The sequence below is a fragment of the Gallus gallus genome, chromosome 6 (assembly GCF_016699485.2).
Source record: "Gallus gallus isolate bGalGal1 chromosome 6, bGalGal1.mat.broiler.GRCg7b, whole genome shotgun sequence".
Classification (NCBI taxonomy): domain Eukaryota; kingdom Metazoa; phylum Chordata; class Aves; order Galliformes; family Phasianidae; genus Gallus; species Gallus gallus.
In genome coordinates, this window is record NC_052537.1 from 10836816 (window position 1) to 10852987 (window position 16172).

General features: G+C 41.9%; 1 protein-coding gene across 3 annotated transcripts in view; it reads left to right on the forward strand.

Annotated features, from left to right (window-relative positions):
• The window catches only part of PRKG1 (protein kinase, cGMP-dependent, type I), a 390857-nt gene that overhangs the window by 271606 nt on the left and 103079 nt on the right, over positions 1 to 16172 (forward strand). For all 3 annotated transcript variants that reach the window (XM_003641459.6, XM_046943176.1, XM_015278706.4), the window contains exons 6-7: positions 6357 to 6434; positions 11103 to 11197. In XM_003641459.6, coding sequence (XP_003641507.2) covers positions 6357 to 6434; positions 11103 to 11197 — 173 coding nt within the window. The remainder of the gene's footprint in view (positions 1 to 6356; positions 6435 to 11102; positions 11198 to 16172) is intronic.

The window sequence follows — 16172 nt, forward strand, 5'->3', positions numbered from 1 at the left end:
CAAGTGACACACAAACAATTACTCACCACCTGATGACCAATGCCCAGCTAGCCCCCGAGCAGCAGAAGAAAGAGTGATGATTAACTCCCCTTCCAAACCCCTTCTGCCTGATGTCATATGGTATGAAATATTTCTTTGGACACTTTAAGTCAGCTATGCTCATTCTGTTCCCTCCCAGCTCCCTGGGCCCTTTGCTGTGTATGGCTTTGGCTCTGTACAGGACTGCTTAGCAGCAGCTCTAAACATGTTGTGTTATCAGCACTGTTTTTCTCCTAGAAGCAAACACAGCATCATACCAGGCACTCTGAAGAAAACAATTCCATCCTGGATAAAACTAAGACATTGCATTGCAAAAGATGCCTTATGAAAAATACAGGCTTCTCTGTATGCTGAGGTTGATTTTAATCTAACTGCACATGAAGGCCATTTAGACAGAGCACTACATGAATTGGATTAAGATCTGTCTCTGATAAGTAGAGTTGTTGCATAGAAACTACTCGTGTTTAGTTTTATAAGAACCTTAGTTTTCTAAGCAACCTTTAATTCCATTTTATCTCTTTTCTATGGGGAAATGGCAGTTTGGAATGACCACAGCAATCAATATGAAACTCTGAGTGTTTGATACCTAGATTTCAATATGTTTCATGTACATTGGATATTCACTGTATCACCAAATAGCTTTCATGTGTCTTTCAGCAGTATTTTTCTGGAAAATCTCATTTTTGTGATTGCATTCCAGTGTTGTAAATATAATATCCTGGGTGTGCTTAGGGCTTTGCTGTAAGAACTAAACCTTGAAGTAGCTGGAGATGATGGTAACACTGATGACAGTGGAGAGCTCAAGGGAAGGTGCAAGAAACAGTGTTCACTGTTTGATTCCGATTGATATAATTTTTGCTCTTCCTACTATCAAAGTAAATGCAAGCTAGCTGTTCTGTCTGAATTACTTTTAATGCACTTCAGATGTTCAGTTTTCCATTTAGAGGTGTAGCTATTTCCAACTCCGTTTGTTTAGCTGCATCCTCCTGGTTAAACCTTGTAAGGCTGAAATACAGACCTAGATGCATGGTCTAGCTCAGAACCCTTTTTAAACTGCTGCCGTTTCATTCTGTCCAAAGCCATACACGGACTCCTAGTGTATGAACAGTGCTGTTTAATCCTGTCCTCTCAGCCTGACTAACGTGTGACTGCAGAGCGTGAATGTAAAGGTTTGCTGAGATGGGCTGTGTATCCTGAGGGTGAGATCTTACCCATCCCAAAATTGTTTAGGTGAATCCATGGATTCCCTTGAACTGTGAGGAAAACAAATCTGTGAGGAAATGAAGATACAATGGAAAATCAATGATTATGCATGCCTTTTTGTTACAGATGTTGCGTAGTGTGCTGTTATCTGTAAGAAACCTATTAGATTAGGAAGAAACAGCTATCAATCTAGCTTCTGAATGATTTACGTACATATTTTGGATTAATCATAGGTGTTTGATAAATTCCTGGATATTGTTAAAAATAAGGGGTAGTGTGAGTCGTGTACCTAATCCTGGAACCTCTTTCTCAATACTATATAAGCAACCAGAAGCTGGCAGTTACCCTAGCAAGGATTCCGGATTTAACAGGTTGTTGTTGTGCAAAATCTGCAGGAGAAATAAAAAAAAGTCAGAGTCATAAAGGTTGAGAGGTCAGAAAGTGGGCTGCTCTGAAGTGCTGGCAGTGCTGCGTGACATTGGGCTGGCATAGGGCACCCGAGAAATGCTCTGGTGACTTTGATGTGCTAATTGGGCTGGCTCTCTAATTTTATTTTTCACTTCACCCTGCTCCTGTCAGTTCTGCCTTGGCATGCATGAAGTAAATTTAATAGGAATTTGAGTTAATGTAGAGTATATGTGACTTTCTCTTGCCTATATATATATATATATATATATATATATATATATATATATATTGAGTTTCTTTCCTATTAAAACCTTCAAGTTTAGGACCTGTTCATTCCCTGAGAAAACTAATTGCAGCTGCTTCTTTCCTTAGCCTTGTTTTTTCTCTTCTGACACATTCTTTCTGTGAAGGCAATCGAGTGGCTTTGAGCTAAGAGTTCTGCTTCATTGCAAAACTAGGGAACCTTAAAAGTTGGAAGTGCAGCGTCCATAGCTCCTCTCCTTACTGGGGAACAGAGGGACTGAAATGCTCCTAGGAGTTAAACCACGTGGGGGTCAAACTAAAATCAAAGTATTAATGGAAGAGTTTGGTCTTTGTGGGTTGGTTGGTTGTTTTTAAGGAAACTCTTAGTTCTCAAGTTTTCTGCTTGCTGAAAAGCAGAAAACAGATTTTATCCCTTCTTTTCTCAGGAAGAAGCCTACTTTCAGACACTAACTATCCTCTGAGGCACACACAAGACACAAGGTTGTTAGCGTTCCACAGAGCAAACTCATTCCCATGGGCATCTCTGTACTGGGAAGGAGAATGTGGTCCCCCCTAACTGATCTGAGTTTATAGGGAAATGAAGCGTTACAAGGCTGAGGCAGATCCCTTCAACTGACACAATAGTTCTCCCTCTGGCACCTATGTTTTCCAGCAGAATTAGTGGTGTTTGGGGACTTTTTACTCTGAAGCATTTGGTCAGGTGCTTAGGACCTCTCATTCAAGAGGTGATAAAGCAGTTCATGCCCTGTTGAGGAGTACCTCAAGGGCCTGGTGTTACCCGGTAAAACAACACTCTTGCTAGCACGACAAACTCTCTAGGTGTTGCAGCATTTATATTTAATTGAAGCAAGCCTTTATCCCCATTTGCCAGAGCTTCTAAAGCACACGTCTATGGCTTGCTAGTACTGCTCCTAGCAGTAATTTCTCAGCTTTATCGCTGTCATTTTCCTGAGCAGTGACTCTCAGTCTTTGATGCCAAGCCTCAGTGATTTGCCTTGTAACCCTTTTCTCCCTGCACACACACCTTGTAACTACTGGCTTTTCCACCTGGCTATCTGGGCTTTGGCAGCTTGCACGGCTGTTTTTCTGCAACCTGTGTTTCTCCTGGGGCTTTCCCCTTTCCACATATATTCTGGACCTTCTGCTCTGTTTTCTGGCTCAAAAGAAGAAAATGTTAGAATGGTTGATATGGTCTGGTCAACTCTTCCAGCTAGGAATTTATTTTTGTGTTTTGCTTCAATTTTGTTGTGGACTGGAGGAGCTTCTGTGTCTTCAGAAGAATCCTCGTGAACTTCTGCGACTCTTGGGTTTCAGTGGAATACAGCTAAGATATAACATTAGCTTTTGTCACTGAGCTTTTGTATTGCCTGTGAAAATGCAATATTCACAACAGAACTCCTGGCTCTCTTCAGGGTCCCTTGAGAGAAAGTAAAAAAAAATCAAGAAATACAAGCACTAAACCTAAATACAAGGTGTTTCACTGCTCACATTTCTACTTATTTGCTGGTGGCAAAGGCGACTGGAAATATTTATTAACTATTTTAAACGCAAACTGGGAGTTCTTTAACCAGTTATATGGAGCTTTGAAGCTGGAGTTTAAGGAGTTACCCCCTGGTGGCTGTATCCTCCATCAGAAGGGTGCCCTTTGGTGGAGTCCAGCTTTTAACAGCTTGCTGGAGCTCAGCCATTGCATTGCATCTTGCAAGTGCAGGAGTAGTGATGAGGTCAATGTAAGGTTAGTAAAGGCATGCTTGTTGACCTCCTTCCTTGTGATCTTAATTCAAATACTGCTCTTCTGCATGTGCCACCATGCTACTGCAAGGCTCTCAGAAATCCTTGTTTTCTCACATTGCTCTCAGTGGTTTTCTCTGGGTGCAATGGAGCTTGTGATGCTGAAAGCTATGCCATGAATTTATGCAACACACATGCCAAACTGCTTTTTGCACAGGATACACAGTGGTACTGTGTATACCTGAGAACACCCTGCTACCTTTAAGTGGCCAGCTAAAAGCAAGAGGCTTGTGATTATCTTTATTTGCATGTGCCATATGTGAGCACTTCTGCACTTTTCTTACTTCGCACAGTGCTTTCAGTCTAAATGGACAGAAGTAATTTGGTTAGAAGGGCAATGCACACAGATGAGTGGCTTTGTGTTAGAGAAGGAGAGAGTGTAAGAAGATGGGAGTGTTGTTGGAGGCAGGTTGATTCAAGCAAAAAGAAGCACAGTGGTATTAGTCATCAAAGAAATGGGCTTGAAATACCTAAAGATGAAGACATGGACCAAAGGAATGGCTCAGGGAGATGTGCCAAGGAGGAGGTCAAGCGAAATGAAAGCTCTGCATGACTGGGAGCTAAACGAAGCGCTGGGGGAAAATGGCTTGAATGTGGAGAGAAGGGCTTGCAGTGATTTGAGTGAGCTAAGAGCCCAGGAAAAAGAAGATAAGGTAGGAAAGAGGTGCTGAATCATCAGAGGCAGGTTGGGATCCCTCGAAGCCTGAGAGGGAGGGCTGGGAGGACTCAAGCGTGGGAATCGCACGCGTCTGCAGGACGTGAGTCACAGCTGCACCAGCTGCTCAGTGCTGATGAAGTGATGAAGAGCAAGAAACAGGGCTGGCCTGAGGAAGAAGGCTTTGCTGTGTTGAATGTGTTATGTGTAGTAAAATCAAAAGCTGTATTGGAGATACTATATAGGTGTTTTCAGCCTTTAGCAATACATAGAGGTTTTGGGGTGCATATGAAATGCCACTTAAGAAGCCACAGTCCCAGCACCTCATAAAATCAGACCCTTTCAAGGACCCTTAGTTTGGGTGCTCAAAGGTGTACATCCTCAAAGTCTGCAAGCAGAAACCCCAGGGAAGAAATAGAACTCTGAGTTTGTGTCCACAGTGTTCCATGGCCTCCTCTCAGGCTTTCCTTCCTCCTCTCATTCTAGAACTTGGAACAGGAGTAGTAGTGTGATTGTTGGAGCCCAGCAGGGGCAGGGCAAGCCAAGCTCTTTCCAAAGTGCTTTCTGAAAGCATTTGTGACTCAGATAGTGGACTTGATTTTTTCAATCATTTCATTCTGAAAAGCCTAAAGGTATTGTTTGCTAATGTCTTCCTTGAATGTTCTGGTTTCCTTCACCCCAATATTTTTTTCCTCAGTATTGTGCACATGTTTTTAAGTACGAGCCTAATTCATTGCATAATATAGTTCACTTAGATATGTTTTCTTAAGAGACTTATCTTTCATTAATATCACCATATGCCCAGTGCTTCCAAAGCAAGGAGTCATTTCTATCAGATGCAACAGATACTTCACTATGTGCCTTTGTGTGTTTTCATGTTGGAGCCTGTTATCAGTCTTTAAGTGGCACCAAGAAATTGGAGTGTAAAAAATAGATAAACACAGGTCGATAAAATACCATTGGGATAGAAATCTTTAACTGAATTGTAGCATTCTGATTAATTCCTCTTTCTTAGCTCAAATCCATGCTGCTATTTATACATACTTTGGGTTTAAAAGATCTGGCAGTCTTTTCTGGGGTTTTGTACTCGCTGTAGCTTCAAACAATATCCAGCATCCACACCAGAGCTCAATGCATGCTGTATTTTGGGGTAGGTTTGGCACAGATCAGTGCTGGGGTGCAGCGGAGCTGATACCCACAGCCATGTCTGCACTCTCTGCATAAGCTTGATTAAACTGCAGCATTTGTTTTACCAGCAGGAGGTTTAGGGAAGATGCGAGGTCTTTGCATATCCCTGCAGCTGCTTACTACTGAAGTGATGTTTGTTGAGTTTGCAGGGTGCAGAGCATCATGCTAGTGTGGGGGAGATGCCAAATATTTCTATGGAGTCTTTATTTTTGGTGATGTATAAATGCATATTGATTTTGATGGGGTAATGCAAAGGATGCAGCTATCCTATTAAGTTTGTATGCAAGCTCTGATAAGGCATGGCATTCAGCAATAAATATTCCATAACATTAAAAAAAAAAAAAAAAAAAAAGGCTGGTTGGCTGGTTAAAATAATGAAATAATGGGAAAAGAGCAAAAATTATTTGTCTTTGCTCACAATGCTGGGAAAATACCTAAAGCACAAAATAAATAAATATTGCAGTTTAATTCATGTCCTGTATTCTCTGTCAAAAAATGCCTGTGTCAGGTTTGCTAAGTATCAGTGGATTTAGGCTGTGAAGATAATTCATGTGGGCAAAAGCTGGCACCAGCACAGTAATAAGAAAAATGGGCAAGCCACAAATGGCTTCTTTTTAATTATTACATTCCTGGACATACGGCAATTCTTAAATCACAACCAATGTCAAACTCAGATAAAATCAGTCCAGGACTATGCCTCCCTAAGTGTTATCTTGCAGAACTGCCACATTATCAACTGAATAACAGTCTCTGATTATGTTTGTTCTTGTTCATTTTTTTTTTATTGTTTTTAATATTTTTTTTACAGACACACTATGAAAGTGGGGAGTATATTATCCGACAGGGTGCTCGAGGGGACACCTTCTTTATAATCAGCAAAGGAAAGGTAAGTTGACACTCTTCTAAGGAAAGCACGATGGTCATGATGTGCTCTTAAAATTCAGTGCCAAGCCAGTGCTTTCTTTCCCTACCCCAAGGCACAAATGTTGCAACACTTGGCATTTAATTAAACTTCCTGGCATTGTATCAGTAGGGAAGAGTGGCCTGAAGGGAAAAAAAGAATGGATCTCATGCTGTTTTACACGTGTTCACCATGAACACTTTGGGGTTTGAAAAGAGCTATTAAGTCTCGGTAAAAGACCAAAAAGCTCTTTCTTTTTTCTTGAATGGGTTATCTGCACTGGGGAGTTCTGTGCCACCCCAAGCAGCTAGCTCAGTTTCTGCATGCCATGTGTATCATGGAATCCTAGACTGGCCTAGGTTGAAAAGGACCACAATGATCATCAGGTTTCACAACCCCCCTGCTATGTGCAGGGTCGCCAACCACCAACCAGGCTGCCCAGAGCCACATCCAGCCTGGCCTTGAATCCCTGCTTTGTATCTCCCTGCTTTGTCTCTCTTTTCATTTTTGCTTTTTTATTTGATGATGGATGTTTCCTTACTCTTCTCGGAGTCCCTGTAGGCTTCTTTATCCCATAGCCTTTTTCTTTTTTTCCTTTTTCCCAGTATACCCTGCAGTAGTCAACTTTTCTTTGCTGACTGTCCCTCTTGGAAGGCTGACTTCCAGAGTTCATTCCCATGACTATCACTTTATAGCTCTTCCAAATTAAATAATAGGAACCCGAAGTAGTCTCAGCTTTCTCTTTGGGGAACTAAGAAAAGGTCAAGGTTTTGCTGCTCCACTGCTCAGAGGGAAAATTTGCTTTTTGACCTCTTTTCACATAAAATCCTGGTGGGATTTTATAGATCCAACTTTTTCCTTCCTCTTGACTTTTTTTTTTTTTTTTTTTAAGCTGGCATAATGCTGTTACACTTGAAAAACATTTGGCTTCTTTCTACGTAACAGGAGAGAGATATTTAAGGGAATACACAGTGATTTCCCACTGCAGATCACATGTGATACATGAAAAGTAAACACAAATGGGTGAATATACTTGAAAGCAGGCCAACTCCAGCCTCCTGGTTCGTGGGTTTGATGTTTGCACCAAAGCAGATGTTAATAAAGTCCTTGCATAATTAAAGACAGCAAAAACAAACCTGTGTCATCCAGAGAGGAAGAGTGTGTGTGTTTTACTAACTGTTAGCTCTCACATATTAGAAGTAATTTTCACCATCCTTCCCTCTATCTCTGGGAGCTAATCTTTGTCAGAAGAAAAAAATATGGTCTTTTTCAGGTGAATAAGAGGATCACAGCAGGTTGCTGAAATGAAGCTAGTAATGAGCTGTAGAGGTGCAAATTTGACAGTATTTTCTTGCCCTTTTGAGTAGGTTTCATCTTCTTCCGAGATAAGGACAACTATGACATACACTAAAAATCCTTTCTGCTCAGACCATGTCTGACGCACCTCCCTTTCCCAGCAAGTGTTGAAAGTCCTCCTTGGTACACAGACCAGCCTGTTGGTGAGGATGCTTTTGACCAACTTGATCTGATGGCTCCATCCCTTCCTAGCAGTCCTCAGTCCTCAGAGTCTCTTGGTAGCAAAATTCAAATCTCTGTTGTGGACACCAGTTAGGTAACCAGTAGTTGACCTGCCTGGTCTGTCCACTCCTCCTCATGCCCTTGCAGCTCACCAGCAGGATGGAGAAGAAAAGCAGCTGGTCCCCATGTCCTTGGCCATTGCTCCAGAGCTCTCTAATTCCCCTAGAGAAGTTCCTTGGCTTTTATCTCCCAGGCCACTGCTGTTTTTATCTTCGTGTATCAGCTGATGGCCAGAAAAGGGAGTTCAAAGCAATGCACACAGGCTTGCTGAGAAATTCCCAGAGCCTCAGCTGGATCTCGATGTCTTGACAGAAGTTCCCACAGGGACGGTTAAATTCAGCCTAGTTTTTTCTTCCAACCTCACTGAATTGCAGAAGAGATACTGGTGACTGAGGAAGGATGGAAGTGGGAGAGTGTTTAATTTAAATGTCTGTATTTGGACATGTGAGCTACGCAGTGATATGAGAACTTCTCTGTGCAAAGGATACAGCCCAGGATAGGAGAGTAGTGCACTGGCAGTGAAACATAGAATAAGTAGCAATCAAACACAGAATAATCATATCAGTGTATGCTGACTGGGACTTTCTGAGGCAGAGACATGACCCTCATGCCTATGCTGAAAGCAGACCCAGCAGGCTTAGTAAGCCAGAAAAAAAGGCTGGCTCCATCTTGTGTAACTGGGATCTCATATGTACTTCCTGCATTCAGCAGCATCATGTTCTAGCAGCGAAAGCTACTTCTGGAAGCTCTCTCCTGCCTTTTATGCTAGAGCTTCTGTAGTGACAGTCAAGTTAAGTGATATTTTTTAAATTTCTGAGCTCAACGTTTTTTCTTCCAACCTGTGCTTCGTAGATATTTCTCTTCATAGCAAAAGCCTTTTCCCTTTTTTCTCCCTCAGCTCCATCCACCGCACTCGATCTGGCTTCTGTTGTCATTTAGCTGTGTGGGGCATGTGGCTACTAATTTAAGCCATCCACATTCCCCTGTTGGAGTCTGCCTGTGATCAGCAAGCAGCTTCTTGCAGAACTGGGAAGGTGCAGCAGCTCAGGTGCCTTTAACACTGCAAAAATGTCTGGGGAACTATTTCTCATGTTTATTAGAGTGTATTTCCTCAAGCCCAAGTGAATAGAAATCAACTTTTGTTCAAAGCAGCCTATGTGCAGAAATCTCTTAAATAATACAGTTGATGAAAACAGTTTGATCCCTTCTGGTTGCTGCCTGCTGCTACTCTTTCCTGTTTAGCATACTTCTTTTACCAAGGGGCTGTGTGTGTGTCATGCTGTGCCATTGTACACCATTTTCCCTTTAATAGCAGTGGTGTAACACCAATTAGATACTATATCGTGCAGGTTCGTCAGTGGTACTGTCAGTGTTCCTGTCAGTGTTCAGATGTGTCATCACATTGAGCTGTGTAGAAATTATACTCTGGTAATCCCTTAGCATTCATTTCTTAGGATCAGCAGAGGTCATGGAGAAGGAGCTTAAATACACATTAAAGTTGCCTTTGTTTGTCCAAATTTGTTTTTCGTCAGCTACAAATCTTCCTGGCTCATTTGTTAGGCTCTCTCTACTCTCATCTGATCTCCACTGTGTTAAATGTAGTTTGTACTCAGTGCTCTCCAATGACTCAAGCCCTCTGTTCTACCACTCTTGCAAGAAAAGGTGCAGGGCAGTGCAACTAAACTAGGATGTCTGTAAATCAGAAGGGTAGTGTCTGAAGTCCCAGACTTTGACTCTGTGAATCTGCATATCCAAAAGCTCTGATTAAAGCAAATGAGCAGCCTGAAATGGAGAAGTGAGATGAAGTATTCTCATAGGTTGCTCATCTAACCTGAATTTTGGATAGCTCAGACTTTGGAAATGCTGTTCTACTGACTATAAACAGAACATGGACAACCAGATTTATAGCTGGTTAATGGCAGGGGAGATGATCCCCACTGCACCCTGATTGCTGTAGTTCACCTACTTGGATATACCATAAGAAACATGAGTTCCCTCTAATAAAAGTTAGATGAAAAGGAGAAAATATTTCTCAAAGAGAGCCATTAGATCCATAACACACATCTTACATGAAGTCTTGTTACTGAGGAGAGTATCCCATGCCATCCTCAGCTCCTACTGGTGTGCTGGGGCTTTGTCATCACACGGCTGCTGGGATTTACAGCCCATTCTGGCTTGGGGAGCCAGGGCCACTTACAGAGATAATACAAAGTAGAAGCGTGTTTAGATGATCAATTACTGTTTTTCTTCTGATATTTTTTCAGAAAATAAAAAGGACCCCCCATAATAGGGTGTTACTACTCCAGAGTGAAGCCATCTGCCTGTTGTTGCAGTGTCTTCTCATACTTGGGCACACACTGGGTTATATGCCACCCAACATATTACAGTGGGTAAAAGTCTCTGTTTCATCAGCACTAATTGCTTTTCTTTCACTGCAAAAATAAAAAATAAAAATAAGATGGTATTTTCCTTTAACGTGTGATTTTTGCTGTAGCTGCAATTATCTCCTTTCTGAATTCAGGACATGATGAAAAGCAAAGGAGCTGCCATTCTTCAGTCCATAATGCTCCAAACTGTTTCATTTCAGTTATGGCTAAACGTAGATTTTTTTTTCTCCCTTAAGTGAACTTAGCAATGCAAGAAATCATGTGGAACAAAGCTAACAGAAACCTATGCCATGTGTCTGTCTTATGCACATAAAATATTTGGAATCTGTCTGCGCTTTTGACTCCACATGGCCAATGGCAGTGCTTGTGCAGCCAACTCCATGTTTAGAGCTTAAAACCTTTGAATACACACACAAGTACTGAGTTTTTCCAGGAGTGGTAGATATCTTAGTGGAAAATAACTATTCATTTTCTTGGATGGTTTGAGACTGGCTTATGGAGAATTAGTAATTGTTTGCTGATGCTAAGGGAAGAGTGCAGGCCTGGAGAATTACTTGATTCCCAGAGAAGATATGCACTGGATCATTTCCTGAGGGATGTGGGAGATGACTAACCCCTCTCTGAACAAATAGGCTTTATTCATTAATGAAAAGTTTTCTAAATGCTGGGGGTTTTGGCTTTTCAACAGGTGAACGTCACTCGTGAAGATTCCCCCAGTGAGGATCCAGTCTTTCTCCGTACTTTAGGAAAAGGAGATTGGTTTGGAGAAAAAGCACTGCAATGGTAAGTGCTCCTTATGATGTAGCAATTAGTTTGAGATAATTTTCCAAGGACTTCTGTAGTCCTCAGAGGGCTCTTGCAATCTGGAAATAGCCTAGAATTACATTGGAAGTGGTGTTAAGCCTTTCAAGTTGTGCTTTGTCACTTAGTGCCATATATTGCAACGAGGCTGTGCCTTGATGAGGGAATAGGATTCCTTCAACTCAGTGGCCAAATGTGGATCTCGCCTTGTTTGTAGGCATAAGAAAATAGTTTGTCTTGGCGCCATTCCTGATCATACATTTGAAGATCTGAAATGCTTGATATTTTGCAGTTTGACATTTTGCAATTTGGGCATATTTCTCATGGATGTCAAGGACATTATTACAGCCTAATGGAGATGGGGTTGACAGTTGAAGGCAGGGCAGTGGTGGTGTGTTTCAAATTGTCTTATTGTGTATGTAGGATTTTGGTGGAGCTGGTAATTGTGTGTATGTGTGACCTGCTTTATATAAACAATTTCCTTTGGGGATGACTTGGATCAACTAAATGAATAACAACTACAAATCCATATTCAACAGATTATAAAAATACACTTTATTTCTATAGGGAAGGATAAGAATAAGAATAGGAAAGCATGCTTTAGGCAGGAGCATGGGGCACCCATTAGTCTTAGCCAACAAATGTTTCATCTCACTGAGTTCTTATCTCTGCGTGCAAGCTGTTGGTCTTCTGGATACTGTGATGATGTGTTCGCTCCCTCTTAAATCTTCCAAAAAGAAGCCAGAATGCTTGAAGCCCTAATTTTCTGTCACTTCTGGTAGCCAGCAAGATCTGTCCAGCACAAAGCTTGTCTTGCCTCCAAAAATCTATGCATTAATTTTAAAATAATACAGTTGCTCAATATATGCTCTTATTTTGGTAACTTCCTTTAATTCTAAAAGCAAGAACAGGCAAACCTTCCATCTTTTGAAGACCGGATATGGGAAATAAAATACCTTGCACCCCGAAATAATTGTAGCAACACGCAACATCACCTTTAGTGAATTAGTGAATTTCTAGAAAATACTTGTCTGTGTGTATTTGAATTTTCAATATATAATGAGTTTGATCTACTGAACTGTTAGGTCGCATGTTGTGATTTCACCTATGGAGGATGTAATAGCAGCTAAAGGCATTTCTTTCTGGGCAGTATAAAGTAATAGCTGCAGTGTTGATTCTGCATATTGCAGCACAGAAGGAAGATGGATAACAAAATATTGTCTAATCTCTGCTAGAAATATTTATACTGCCATAGAAATCCAGTGCTGATATACGTTATTCTGTTTCTCTCACTTGCACCAGATGGTAGACATTACTTCACAGTATTCCATTTCATGCTGGCAGGAACAAAAGAAGTCATGAAATTATCAGCCCCATCACCTTATAATACTCAGGGCTCCCAACTATTACACTGCTATCTTACCTTCCTGGCTTATTAAATCTGAGATTGCAGATGTATAATTTACAGTTTACCAGTATGTCCTTTGCAATTACTCACAATCAGTTACTTCTCGTGATATTTTCTTAATTGAAAAAAATAACTTAGTGCCATTTACAATAATTATTTGTATCAACAGGGAAATAACAGAATTCATTCAAATAGGCAATGAAAAAGAACTCAGTGCAACCTTATGGCCAATTTACTTTTTACTAAAACTGGCTAATAGTTATGTTGTGCTGCTTTGGTGGTATCACAGCTGAATTCCTGAACAGGAGCATCATCTGTGCTATGCTGCATAGATAGAAAATGTGTTTCAGCCTGCATTGGACGGTCCTGGTGAGAACAATAGAGGAATTAAAAAGGACAGGAGAGCAAACTGGAAATGATTTCCCATTGGCCAACCCCAAAGAGCAGCAGTTTGAGCCACTACTTCCCTACTATTACGTTATTTTTTTACATCATGTATTTGGGTAGAATTGTAACCTCAGATTCTGGGTGGAAGGATTATCAAGTTTGGAAGTCAGGTTATCAAGTTAGGAAACCAGCCCCAGGTCTTAGGACAAAGTAGTAATGGCACGTGGCAGAGGGCTGCTGTTTTGAAGATACAGTGTGGGAGCCTGCCTTGGTGAACAGAGGAGGGATTCTGAAGGCAGTACTGATAATTTGGTTTGTAACACTTTGGCTTGAGCTAGAAACCAATGTGTCCAGAGATGATGTCCAACAAGTGGGATTTTCTGATGAGTGCTTTGCTTTCTGGAGGAGAGGACTTTTAAAAGCTCTGCAGATCTCTCAGGGATGGCAAGAGCAGAAGAATCAGTGGAGAGTATGCCTGGTTGGGCAAGCCTTTGGCTGGGTGCTCTAAAAATATTTATATATTTATATTAACATTAATAAACATGCTGAGGTCACATAGTACTGAAAAAGAGTAACAGAAACATAGAGGCTATGCTTTGATTTAAACTTTCACAAACACATTACACGCTTCTCTCTGAGATGTTTTCCAAAAATCAAGATGAAAATTGGCAGCTTGCTTGTTTTAATACTTTTCTGCTTTCTTTCTAGGCTGTTGCCTTTGAAAGGTGTGTTTTTAAGGTGTTTACCACCAGAGGTAGCTAGTTCAGTGTGGCTGAGGCAGATGGTGGGGAGGCAAAAGAGGTTTATGAAAACAAAGCTTAGTTTGTTCATCTGTGCTATCTTTGAAAATGATGATTTGTTTTTCACTTAGTTTATCATCTTCAATCATGTTTATCAACTTCAATCATGATGATTTATAAATCCCCTAGAACATGCGTTTGCCCTATAGATGGTTTTTTGTGTCTTTAGTTAAGCCAAAATGAAACGTGTAAGCAAGCAAAGCTATAGCAGGGTGACAGCATGTCAGAAGAGATGAGGATGTCTTGGCAGCTGGTTTTAATTACTTGCCTGCATGGCATATTGAAAAGGTGTGGGGACTGGGAGAGTTTCCCTGCTTCCAGCCGTGGTGGAGGGCTGGCCCAGGGGTGAGACCTGGGGCAGTAGCTCCTGGCCAAGGCAGCCCCAGCACAGGGCTTCCTCTGCCTTGCTTCCTCATTTGTAAAGAGTAAAACAGAGGGTTTACAAAATGCGTTATTTTCTCAATGTCTGTGGTGAACAAGGTGAAGAAGAAATGCTGGCCCTCAGGTCATGGACAAAGTGCTCTGCCATGGTGACAATTATAATGACATTTCAGCTCCTACTGTAACATACATACATTTTTTGTTACCTTTGTGATGATCTGAAAATGAGTAAAGCAGTGCTAGTCCCTCATGGGACGTAGCAGCACATCTTTCAAGAGGTTTTTATGCTGCTTTCCATTTGTATCTCCAGCTCTGCAGGCTCCTGTGTAGTTGTATTCCTGCTGTTACAGAAAGCGCCTGTCCTCTATTTACCTTCCTGAAATCTCTGGCATGTTTCGTGTGCTGATAATTCACGATAGGTGAAATACCTTAGCTGTAGCTGTGTGTACTAGAGTCAAAAGAAGTTTTCCGTGCTATGTAGGTGCAGAGGAAACTGTGATGTGGTGAGAGACAAGTGGCATAAGAAGTAATGCATATGGAAATCATAGAAACATAGAATGGCTTGGGTTGGAAGGTTCCTCAGAGGTCGTCTGGTTCCAACTCCCCCCACAGGAAGGGTCATCACCCACTAAATCAGGCACTAAACCAGGTTGCCCAGGACCCCATCCAACCTGGCCTCGTGCACCTTCAGACATAGGACATCCACAGCTTCTGTGGGCAGCCTATACCAGGGCTTCACCTGCCCTCTCACTGAAAAATTTCCCCTGACATCTAATATACATCTCCCCTCTTTGTTTAAAACCATTCTGCTTTGTCCTGTCACTGTCTACCCATGTTAAAAGTTGATTTCTCTCCTCCTTGTAAACTCTCTTTAAATACTGGTAGGTCACTGTCAGGTCTTGCTTGAGCATTCTCCAAGGCTCAGTAAGCCCAGCTCCCTCAGCCTGTCCGTATGAGAGGTTCTCCAGCCCTCTCTATGTGAGATCATCTTTGTTGCCTCCACTGGACCTGTTCCAAAAGTTCCACAGGTAGGGGGCAGAATAGAGAGGGACAATCACATACCTTACCGTGCTGCCCACCCCTCTTCTGATGCAGCCCAAAATACTGTTTGCAGCTCAACCTCATAAACCTCTGCTTTATGCTGGGAAGGATTTTGCTCTACCAAGAGGTTAAGGATGTGAGGTCTGGGGATATGAGACACGAGAAGCCTGGCTGATGGTGAAGGCTCGGGCAAAGAACTCTTTAAGTACCTCAGCCTTCTCCGTGTCTGCTTGTAGCCAGTTCTCCTTTCTCATTTATCAGAGGAAATACACTCTCTTTGGCCTGTCTCTTCTGACTGATGTACCTATAGAATCCCTTCTTGTTATTTTTCACATCCCTCACTAAATGCTGTTGATCTGTGCCCTGGCTTTCCTGATCCCATCTCTGCATGTCTGCACAGCATCCCAGTATTCTTCCTGGGTAACACATCCCTGCTCCCTCTGCCCATTCATGTCCTTTTTGTCCCTCAGTTTGACCAGCAGCTCCTTGCCCAGCCATGCTGGTTTCCTGCCTCCCCTGCTTCTTTTCCTGTACTACAGGACAGGAAGGGGGAAAGGGAAAGATTTCCTTAAGGAGCTGCCAGCTCTGCTCTGCTCCTCTGTCACTAAGGACAGCTTCCCAAGGGATCTCATCTGGTGATTCCTTAAACAACCAGAATTGTGTTCTCCCATAGATCAGGGTCTCCACACTGATTTTTGCCAGGCCTATCTTCCTCAAGATCACAAACTCCCAGGGCACGGTCATTACACCCAGAATACCTCTGGTCTTAACCTCTTTAATGAGCTCCTCTGCATTAGTGAGCACCTTTAATGCATCTTTATATCAGCTGACAATATCAGAGCTTTACTTTTCCAACTAAATGAATACAGGAGTTAAATACAATCCCCAAAACTTTTTAAAAGATCTCTTAGCTGCCAAGCCAAGATGAAAATGAGACATC